At 51.5% G+C, this 11,982-nt stretch overlaps 1 protein-coding gene across 1 annotated transcript in view; it reads right to left on the reverse strand.

Moving 5' to 3' along the window:
- Nucleotides 1-7,927, reverse strand: part of LOC131207549 (ETS-like protein pointed) — a 101,571-nt gene extending 93,644 nt beyond the window's left edge. Inside the window, exons 1-3 of the mRNA XM_058200166.1 lie at nucleotides 7,835-7,927; nucleotides 7,343-7,528; nucleotides 2,206-2,326 (exon numbers count right to left, since the gene is read on the reverse strand). Of these exons, the coding sequence (XP_058056149.1) occupies nucleotides 2,206-2,326; nucleotides 7,343-7,528; nucleotides 7,835-7,927 (400 nt within the window). The remainder of the gene's footprint in view (nucleotides 1-2,205; nucleotides 2,327-7,342; nucleotides 7,529-7,834) is intronic.
- Nucleotides 7,928-11,982: the final 4,055 nt, after the last annotated feature.

Below are 11,982 nucleotides of genomic sequence, written 5' to 3' on the forward strand. Positions count from 1 at the left end.
AGCTCCTTGTTCTGGGTGGGGAGTGTATGTATTTGATGGTATGCGACAAAGTTGTGACTTTAAAAATGATTTCGAATAACGATCATCTACTACTTTAAAAATTACTTATTCAATCAATTAAAAAGAAGATAATTATTTCAAATGAAGTCCCCACTATAAAAAAGTTTCACCAAGCGGGGCACACTGCCTGCGTCTGTGTGGTGGAGTGTGGAAAGAAAACACAAAAAAGGTTTAATAACGATCAGGGAACTGGCTAGAGTGCACGGTGGACAACGATCGCCCTCTAGGATAGAGAGAAAAAACTTGTCTTGCCAGTCGCCGTCGGCCGGGTCTATAATTAGGCTCACGATCATAGCAATTGGCCAAGCCCGATGATCGACCTGACCGGTCGGAATCGGAACAAAACTGGTACTCTAACGCACCATCATCCAGGCAGCAGCAATCCCGCCGTATGAGTTCTGGACGGTTGATTCCGAGCACTCCGAAAAGGATGTCTTTTCGATTCCGACTGGTCGCGGTTCCCTTCAGGATGCAATATCACGGCACCCGAACACGGTAATAAACAAAGCGGAAGCACCGGGCGGTTGTGTAATAGGTTTCGAGAAGCCCCACAATTTGCGCCAGTCACCTCCTGCGTAAGGCCAATCTTTACAGCCGCTCGCAATATCTCGGAACACCATCACCAACCAGCGAAACGTTTCGGCTTCCTGACGTGGCGCTGATGTAAAGTCCCCAATTCGCAGCCCAACTGCTTCTTCCAGCGCCCCCGATTCTTTCCCATGACGCGACAAGGTGCTGGCTACCGAATCAGACGATTTCCGCCTTTTAATCCCAGACCAGAGCGTGCTATACGCTTCGTAAACCCTTAACGCACACGTTTCGCAGCTCGATATGGGGCTTATTGTTCGGCGTAATCGGTGGGCCCCGAGTTTACAGCTTTATGGCACCAGACCAGCGGAAGGTCTCGGCAGGACCGTTTACGAGCATTAATCTAATCGAGTATCGGATCTAATCAATAGTAGGACCCGGCCGAGGACCAACAATAACGCCCGCAGCCCAAAAATGTCTAGCGCAGTCGGACAGTGGCAAAAGTTTACAAGTTTGAGGGCGGATCTGGCCAGCGGATCAGTCGCGAGTTGCCGCTCCTGAGGTGACGATACACAGCAGTAGTAGTATGTTTGGCAAGCTTTTCCTGTTGGGCGCTGCGGCCCTGGTGCTGCAGCTGGCCACCGCTCAGCACTCCTCCCAGGTGCTGGTCGACTACGGAACGAACTTTAGCACCCTGGCGCGTGACACGCAGAACGAGATTTCCGAGCTGTACGAGTTCAACGGCGAGATGGTTCGCGAGTTCAACCGCGAGCTGCTGCTCGAGCTCGGGCGGATGGTGCCGCAGATGCGGGCTGCCGATGCCGCCTTCCTGCAGCAGATCCAGACCGCCGACGGCGTTAACGAGGACTGCCGGCAGTACGTCTACGATCTGCGTGAGCTGTACCTGCTGTTCCAGAACTGGGACATCCAGGACTGCGCCTACTACGCGCACACGGAGCTCCAGTACGACAGCATCAACCGGTTCCTGCCGTACGCGATCACGTTCCTGTCGGAGAACACGCGCTCAATCGGGCAGGTGATTGAAACGCTCGGCCGCCGCAATCTGGCCGATTTCGAGGGGATCGTCGAGGAGCTGGCCGGCGAGTGGGAGTACTACCAGACGCTGGCCGTGTCGTTCAGTGATTTCCTCTTCGACGAGATCCTCGCCCATGCCCCGGTCGCGGATCGCGTGTACTTGGAGTTGCTCGAGTGTCGCGAGGACTCGCTCTCGCTGCAGCAGCAAGACCACGACTACATACGAAGCTATCTGGATAATAATTGTTTGTAGAATAAAATTTGAAATATTCTGACCCCACCGTGCCGCCTGGTGTCCGATTTGTTCCCAGCTACCGCATATCGCACACAAACACACGCTTTATCACGCCCATTGCGCAATCATAATATGCTGTCCCGGCGGATTCAAAAATTACCCACAATTTAGCTGAACCGACCAATTGGCGGCCACTAACCGCTTGCGCTCTTGGGGCGCTGCTGGTCGGTGCTTCATCATATTTTGCATACTTTAGTACCCCCGAGTACACCCCCGAGCCGGTACCAATTGAAGCCAATAATGTGCCGGGCCGGGGTGGCCATTACGTGAGAGGAGTCGACACTTACCGAGTGATGCTTCGGGATCGGACAGATCCGAGAGGCTGGGCACCTTCTGCATGCCGCGTATCGGCCCATCGTCCAGGGGCTCCTGTTTCAGCTGGATCGGCCCCGTGTCGGTGTCGCAGCCCTGGCGGAGAAAGAGAATTTGGGACCGGGAATCAGTGACCCGTGCGATCGGTGGTTTGCTGGAAAGGAATGCATTTTTTTTTTCGGGGGACTGCGGTGAGGTTTCCTTCTTTGTGGCTGTGGATCGATTTTTTTACGAGCGGGGCGAGTGATTGGCACAACCACTCGGCTCTCAGGCTTTCCGGAGATTTTGGGGGCAGCTTCCGGTGTGTGGCCGATCGACGCCAACCGCAAACCGAAGGCTTAAATTACCGTTCACAGCATTCCGACGGTGCAGTAAGGAGCACCCCACTGGGAATGGGTGATCCATCAAGGGTTTGAATTTTAAATCGCCGATTCTTTGACTTTGAGAACGTTAAACTTCATGCTGGTAAACATTTAGTGAAAACTTTGACACTAACTAGGGACTAGGAATGCTATAGGGCATTTCATTTAAGCTCATTTCCACCTCATTTCCGTAAGCCGAATGGTTGTCCTTGAGGGTGGAAAACCCCACACGCCGTGCAAGAGAAGCCAATGCACCCACAACAAGTGACTGTTGCGGTGCGGATTTTGGTCCGGCGAAATTGAAGCTGAAAACATAAACGACTTTGGGTTTCATTCAGCGACAGCCACAATCGATATTTTGCGGCCCGGAATCTTCGGAATCCGAAAACACTAGATGAACCACCTAGTTCCCAGTTGACAGTCTCCGAGCCCCATGACGTCACACGCCGAGCCATTTAGTGACGTGCGCTCAAACAAACGTAATTACCCGTCGGTCTTCGTTTCACGCCCCTTCAAGTCACTAAATAGAGACATATTAATTTCCCTCCAATGAAAGGCCGCGGGCGCCGCCGTGTGATCGGATCCGGCCCCGGGCCGGAAGCGAGATCCCGTCCCGCTCGGAAGTGTGCCCGTTCGGAACGAACCGTGAAATTTAGTGGCCACGGAACACAGAAGGGCGGCGAGAGTGAGCGACGTTAAACCACCATAAATATGTTAACACAATAATGATTAAACGTTGGTTCGCGCGCAGGATCACCCTCACGCCGCGGGTCGTCCCGCAAGATTAGACACCCCTCGATCTGGCGCGCCCGGTCCAACAAAACCGAGGGGTGAACTTTATCTTTATGGGCTGTCATTTGTAGTGGTAGTTGTTGGTGGGGCGCACGAGATTATCGGAGCACACGCATAACGCGGCATAAATACTCCCCGGTTGCCCGGTCGTCTGTCACCATCAGCCAGCGTAACACGACCGTCAAAATGAAGACGTCAGCGGGAAAGGGCGACGGACAACACGGGACACGGGACACGGGTCCGGGTCCACGGTGCGCGACCTTCTTCCATTTCCTGCGCTACCGGGCTGCGTTGAAAGATTCGTTCGTTCACGCGATCCTCACGAGGGGTGCGTGACCTTCGGGGGGTCCGGGACCGACGAGCGCCCTCCCACATCTCCCCCCAAAAAGGAGGAGGATATTAATTTGATTGCATATTATGCAGTCCAATCAATGTACGAGGCGATGGCGGCGGCTCGAGCGTATCGCGTTAACCTGATTAAGATACGCGGGAGCGCACGCCTCTCTACACATGAATATGAAGATCACTGAAACGGGATTGACCGAACCGAAGTTTAGAATTCATTCAGAGCCGCGTTTGGTGTCACCATTAATGCCGATGGTTGTTGTTGAACTTTCAGATTTGGTTTAACGATTGGTTGGTTGCTCTTAAATGCCACAACACAACAATCGGTTAGCGGGGCCCTCTCTGAAATTCCAATTTATGGAAATGTGTACGGTAGTCCTGAGCCACACAGGCGGCAGGCTTACGTTAGAATACTGCGTTGTTCAATAAGCCAATAGACTGGGTTGTGAAATTTCGTTTCAATCGGTTTCTTCATTCTTCGTTTACAAGCCATTTAGTAGCGACGTGTTACAGTACTTTTTACAATGGAAAAAATCAAGTATCGTGCAGTGATTGAATGATTTTTTTTGGAAGGTTTAAAAGCAAAGGAAATTTATGTTGTGTAGTATATAGGGACTCTTCGCCAGTAAAATCACAGCAATTATTTCACAGTAACAAAAATAAAACCGACACCAGAAATCGTAAGAAAAATGCAGGATATTCATTGGGAAAACATTATACAGACAGGATTGGAAAATCCTCGAGTGACTGAAAGAGATTTAGCAGAGACCGTGGACATCTCATCGGGCAATATGAGCAATATTTTGACAGAATTATTCAGTTTCAGAAAGCTTTATGCTCCATGGAACAAAAATCGGTTAGCATCGGTTAGCATCGGTTTCTTGAGCTGCGAGTGGAATTTCATTTATAGATTTTTTGTAAACTGGTAAAACAATAAATTCCGATTATTATTATAACCCTTTAGACCAGCTGAAGGAGAAAATTCGTGAAAAAAGACTCGGTTTGCAGAAGAAAAAACCCTTTTCATCTGGATAATGCACCGTGTCAGAAGGGCATTTTGACAATGACCAAAATCCTTGAATTATCCATTGGAGTATGCAGCGTATTGACCTGATTTGGCTACTAGCAACTTTCATCTGTTTCCAGATAAAAAAATCACTCGTGGAGGGCATTTTTCATCAAATGATGATGTCATAAAAGCCGTGGAAGCGTATTCTGAAGGCGTTCCAGTTTTTCACTTCGGGGAAGGAATTTATCGATTGAAGTCTCGTTGGAACAAGTGTATTGAGATTTGAGAAGGCCACACTGAATAATAAAGTGAATTTCAAACCATGAAATTGTATCTTTCTTATCGTAGCATAAAATTTATTGAACAGCCTATGTTGGGTGTGGTTGTTACAGAAAAAGGGACGTGACATTAGACGCGAAAACCAAGCTTTGAATTAACGCTGCGAACGGGTCACCCTGTGCCGGGCTAGTTGGAAGGCGCACGGAAGCAGCGCGTCGTACCGAAAATCAATGAATGAAGATACGGAACCGGTGCGCGCAACAATGGCGCAAAGACATACATTCCAGCGGACACGATCCCTTCAAAAGCCCACAGAGAGAGGGAGAGAGAGAGTCCAGAACAGGGCCACAAGACAGACGGGCAGCCAGAACAACGCACGATTCGAGTTTCGCGGCGTCGTAGTAACCTGTGCTCCGCAACCAGTTCCCCGAAAGCGCACTGCCCCGCAACATCGCGTACGCACACATAAAGTGCCTCCCAACCCTGCACCGGCCTCCTACCGTGGCCACCGCCGAGTGCGTGTTTCATTCATAAAACGAGCGGGCATCGGCAATCCGGCGGCGATCACGCGTTTAGATCGCCTTCGATCGCCTTCGATCACACTCTCCTCCCCTTGGTCTCTGTAGCGACTGCACTGCACGCACACAAACACACACAGTCACACGTGCGATCAACATCCTACGCACTACGCAAGCGGTTCGCCTCCAGCAGCAGCGCCGAGCGGGCGCGAACCACGACCACGCGAAGCATCGACAGCTGGATAATACCAACGACACCCACCAGGCAGCTAAACACCGTCTTCGGGGCCACCACCAGCACCGTCGCCGCCAGCACCACGTGTCCCGCGCCACTGCTTAGACGATCCAGCGCTTCGCGGTAGCGGCGCTGCTTGTGAATGAAATCACACGCGAGCAACACGCTGCTGAGCGCACGCAAGTAAACTTCGCGCGTGCCGTCACGATCGTCAGTGCACAAGCCGACTGGAGGACGCCCAGAACACATTGGCGCACAACCTGCCTGGTTTGACAATTTACAACACGCCCGATCATCCTGCTCAGGCATTTTCCCCCGGGAATGCCTTTCCAATTCGCCGGGAGATCGTTGGCCACCGGCAAAGGGGTTAACATCCGGTGCGGGACCATAAATTTGCTGCAATATTTTGACAGCGCTCACCAGGCACAGGCAGGCCGACAGGCCGGCCGGGGGATAGACAAATGCGTCCGATGCTTGATCGTGGCGTGATCGCTTTCTCGCGCGACATCCTCGCGCATCCATTGATCATCCGCCCGGTCGCCACTGGCACCCGATGACGGTTCACGGTTCGGGTGTAAATAATTATCTCAAACGGCACAACAGATTAACGCTGGCGTGCGCATAAGAAAGCGATCCGTTCCGATCCTGGCACGCAGTGCAACAAAATAAATGGCGCACGCAGGCACGGCCCGGGGGAATGCGGGGAATAAATATGCCACTCGGTCCGACTGTCATAATGAAATGTTAAATATGTGATTATAATTCGACGACGACGGATCAGCCAGTCGCAACCGAAAGACACGATCTCGCGGACGATCACGATGGTGGTGTGGAGTGGGAATCGGTCCCCGCTCCCCGTGAGTGACATCATCAGCGGGGCCAGTGTTATCGACCGACCGGTGCTCGGGGTTCGGTCATCGATAAGGACCGCGATTGGCAGCAATCGCGATTGCGCGATTCGCGCCCAGCAGGCCAACCGTCCGTAATCGGGGCATCGGAATCGATGGCCACCGACGACGACGGCAACGCTGATAACGACGGGTTCGGTGCAAACGGAGGGCGAAGAGGGCCCCGACCCGCCGATATGATCGCGCGCTCCGCTCGATGATGGCCATTAACAGTGCGAGGCCAGCACGCGTGAACATGCTACTCGGCAGGTCGCTTATCGGCCCCAAAAATGACCCAACTCCTCCGACACCCCAAAAGTCGAACCGTCGTCTAGCCGAGACAAGAACCCGCGGGACTCCCCGAGGCCCACCGCACCGTGGTGTGTCCTTTGCGCGCTGGGCACGTACTCTCTACGAATGAATGAGCGAATGATGAATATTTCATGGCGCGTTTCGCTTCCCGCGTTTTGTTTCCGGTCCCCGGTCCGGTCCGGTGCGCGGGGAAATTAAAATACTCACTTTTCTTGCTGCGTATCGCGCGTATCAATGCCGCGCGCGATGATCGTTTTCCCCATTTCTAACCCAGCCCCAGGATCGCGCCCGTCAAATCGCCTCTCATTAATTCGACACACGTCCGCGGGGCCGATGGCCTGCGTTACGCTACGTGTCGGGCTCGGGCACTTACCTGCACGAAGGATGGAAGGAAGCTGACGGATTTCTTCATTTTCTTGGGCCTCGCTAGCCCTACGCCACCGCCAGAGAGCGCTAGGGAGCTGGAGTCGAGATTTGGGACTCCCGTCGGCACCAGCGCCATCCCGGATAGGGATTGGTGGTGATGGGACTGCTGCTGTGACTGCTGCTGTTGCTGCTGCTGCTGGTGGTGCTGTTGTTGCTGGCCACCGTTCGCGAGGTGACCACCGGCAGCCGCCAGGGACATTCCGGCCATGGTGCCGGCGAGAGCCGTGGTGGCGTTACCACCGGCTCGGCCCGAGTTCATCAGTTGCATTTTGCTGGCCGCCAACATCGACGCCACCACCGTCCGACCATAGACGTCACCGAGACGGCTGCTGCGGAACTGTTGCTGCTGGGGGTGGTGCTGTTGCTGATGCTGCTGCTGGTGATGTTGCTGACCGCCGCTGGCTGTTGGTGGGGTGGTGTTGGGGTGGTAAAAGTTGACGCCAGCCGCTGCCACTGGGGTCGGTGCCTCGTAGAATGGGGTCTCTTGCAGCGAATAGTCCGCCAGTACCTCGTACGCCAGGTCCGTTTCCATTGCTCGAATGGGCCTCCTGCGAAGAAAAGGAACTCTGTCAGATCGGGGGCTTCATAGATGAATGAAAACGGATCGCATTGGGACGACGGAAAGGAACCTTCAGCACTAACGGGACCACCAGCTATGTGTTGGTGTGCTGTCCAGAGGGATTACGACGATGAAGCTAATTAGTGAGGACCGATGGCCGTCCTCCTGCTGCTGCTGCTGCTGACTGTGACGAAATTCGAGACCTTGCGTGAGGTGCGTGGAATGTTCTGGAAGACGCCAGTAGCGGGAGAAAAACCCCTTAAACATATCCAGACGCACACACCCGCAGGAAGACCCCAAAAAAGCCGAACACACCGAGAACCGCACAGAGAACGCCGATCCTCAGCGAGGTCACCAACAACGTGTACAGAGAAGGAGGTACCTCTAGAAGCAAGAAAACCTAGGCAATGCCACCAAGAGCAGCTTTATCTTGGCAGGGGCGGATTGGGCGGTTTTTTGGCCTCTCGCCCGGCGTACGGGTCTTCCACACGGTAGCCCCACGGTTCTTACGGCGGCCACAAGGTTGAATCCACGGGCTATAAAAACGGGTTTAATGAGCTACTGGCTGCTAGGCTGTCCCGTCCCCGGTTTTGGGTGTGAGTGTGTGACTTCTTGATGGCTTGATGGTTTCTCGTTTCCATTTTCGGCGGGCTACCGCTTCTTTTTCATGTCGTTTCCCCACGTTTCCCCCAGCCAGCAACATTTGCTTTCCCCGGGTTGAGAGGCCGACGAGCGGTTCGACTTTCACTAGACGGTGCGCCGCGGGCGTCGGAGTAAGAACGGTTCTTAGGTTTGACGATTAGAAAATGGAATCTCCACTTTAAATTAGCGTTGTTGAAACAACTCTAATGTACTTTTGATTTAACTACCCACTTTGGAGGTATTTAGTGTTATCAATTTGTCGGATAACCGGTACGATTGTTTAGAACCCGACATTAGAGAGAGAGAGCCCTCCCGGGTTGGCTTGTCTGTGCAGAGAAAAGCTCAACGAAGACGGGTTGGCAAAGAAAATGGTTCGGCAAAAAATTTCCAACCTTCTGTATCGGTGCAGACATGTACTGGGTTGTTCAATAAGTCTTGTGCTTCATAAGAAAGTATGTGAAGTTTAATTTCAACTTGTTACTTCATTCTTGTAAATCCTAAATATGGCTTTATCGAATGGTATCAACGTGTTACAGTATTTTTTTCAATACATTTTTTTGAATTTTTTTTATATTCAAAGCAAAAGAAATTTGTGATCAATCGATCGAAAGTATATAAGGACTCTTCATCTTCAACTGACAGTAGAAAAATGGATTGCTGAACTAAAACGTGGCCGTGCAAGCCTTGAAGACGATCCAATTGAAGCTGAATAATGAATGAGACAATGCTGAATAATGTACAGGGTGTTCCATCGCGATCTATTTAAACTATTTAAATGTTGAAAAACTCCGGTATTTGTCAGTCGATATTGACAAATGAACAAGATTTATTTGGGGCCGTTTATTAACAATTTACTCAAAATACAACATCGATCAAATGACCGCCTCCATTAGACACACGAAAAGTGGTCTCTTTTTGGGAATTGTTCATTGTTTTTGACAACATTTCCGTAATAGACAACGTAATATCAGCAACTTCCGCTGTCATGTTAGCTTTTAGTTATTCTATGGTCTTCGATTGGCTGGAATAAACCTTACCATGACTGATCAATGATTAAAACGGCATAGAGGGAAGTTGTAGAATCTGGCTAATTTGTCCAAATCGACTGTCGAATAGCGGAATTATTCAACATTAAAATAGTTGGATCGTGATGGAACAACCTGTAGTATATTTCAAAATCATAAAATTGTATTTTTCTTATCGATCCGCAAAACTTATTGAACAACCTGGTAATTCTGATGCGTAGCGAGCGCTATAAACTCAGCAGAGCAGTGTCCTTCTTCGCCGTGACAGCACCACGTGATGTCACAACATAAGGAACAGCCCTTTTCTCCGGTTTCCGGTTAGTGGATCCGAGGGCCCGTTTATCACCAACGTTAATGACCACCTCAGCAACAGACCGGTGCTGAGGGCCACCCCGACGGTGGTCGTTCCGTTAGGTGGTGGCCGTCTCATAAAGTGCGCCAGCGCCAGTTATTCACAAGACACCGATTATGTTTGCCGAGCGGCATGTTTCGTTTGCCTGTTCCGTCCGCAAAGGACGTCATCGTCAATCGACCGTCCGACCGTCGGCCGTCGTCCTGGCAAACAAAGGGCGCGCCATCCGTAAGGGATTAGAAGAAAGCGCTTCCGATACTTGCGCACCGTGGCGCCATCGTTACACACGTTGGGTTTGTCTACGCATCTCTCTCTCTCTCTCTCTCTCTGTCGTTGGCTAAAAGGGATGACCTTTCAGAGGTGACCGGCAGCACGGGCAATAGACAAGATTAAAAGGTTAGCAAACGGGCCCGGGCTTAGAGTACTTCTGGTTGGGCTCCATAAAGAACTTGGACCGAAGTGCAAGATTCTCGAGCCGAACGCGATCAGCTGTGGCCGACGACGACGACGATGATGGGAACCCTCCGGGCAAAATGGAGAACCACTGCGAGAGCAACAGCCGCCGCGAGTGGGCGCAATAAATCATCATAACCGACTCATATTTCTTCTACACCACTTCTTCGCCCCAGACGCCCGAGACGGTCCTGTCCAAATGTTGTGAACGGGTTGAGTCTCCCCGGCGACAGCTCACGGGCCGGGCGCGCGCTGTAAACGATCTTGTTTTAACCAAATAATAAACATTTCGCCAAACACTTGCGGCTGGCTGGTGCTGAGCGTTGATAGTGATCGCCGTCCGTGGCCGCGCAAAATATTATTTATAACCTTTGGCGTGAAATGTTGAAGTTGCAAGGCACAACTGACAGCCGCCCAGCACACATACACACCGAGCAGGTGGAGAGGCGAACAAAGTGACGAAAAAGAAAGTACAACCCTTCTGATCTTCTGACATTGTCCAAGACGCGCCGACGATGACGGTGGCCACTCTGGAAGCGCGCGCCCCCAGGTTGGTGGGTCAGGTCGGAAATGCATGACGACGTCCGCAAGTCCTTTCCAGATGTGCATTGCAAGCACATCGGTTCCCTGGCCAGACGCGCAACTTCTCACGAGTCTGTCGGTTGTCCCAGGGCTGAGCGCAGAAAGTGAAGGTTACACTGCTCCCTAATGGTGTCTAATTAGACGCTGGCGTCGATCGAGAACGTACGCGCAGAGCTCAGAGGAACTGGAGGGCCTTACAGAACGACTGCATTTTATGTAAAATTAAATATTATGTCATTAAATTTTACTGATTCTCACAGTTCTTGATCAAACTGATAGCAGAGAATCGTTGGCCGTTCAATCGTCCCAAAGTCGATCTATTTGAATGAGTCGAGCTGATGGTGATGGGTGACGATAGAATGAGTCGATTGTAACCACATCAAGCATTGGTTCTTGTTTGTTATGTAACAATTCAACTCCGAAAATGTATTTAGACAGACTTTCAGGTTCTTGGTCCGTAAGGTCTAGATAACGGACTTACTTCACCTTGATCAGTTAACCACAGCAATGCTAAAAGTAAAGACTCCAAGACGCCTGATATTTTATGCTTGTCAATTTCATTACTGTCACATGTTAATTTCATTCAGCCCGATGGACCACAGGACTTCGAAACTATAGTTTGAAGACGTTTGGCCGCTTTTGAACAGATGTTTTTGATGCGAGTATCTCACGCATCGCCTCCGAGGCGCGTCTTGCGTCTTATCGTCTCGTCGTCCCTGCTGCACCGAAGCAACCTCCCAACCCAACAGCTGGCTGACAGATACGGTCACCCATCATATGCATCCTCGCGGGAGAGCGACCACTCCCAGGGATGCTGCAATCTGTTTGTGTCCGTGTGGTGTGAACTGCACAAGACCTTGCGCGAAGCTCCGGAGGATCTACTCTATGCTGCTGCAGCAACCGAAGAATCTCGGCACGGAGCGGCGGCAGCAGGTACCACGGATCGCGCGCGCCGTGCTGCTATTGGATCCTTT

This window comes from Anopheles bellator, chromosome 2, assembly GCF_943735745.2.
Source record: "Anopheles bellator chromosome 2, idAnoBellAS_SP24_06.2, whole genome shotgun sequence".
Classification (NCBI taxonomy): Eukaryota; Metazoa; Arthropoda; class Insecta; order Diptera; family Culicidae; genus Anopheles; species Anopheles bellator.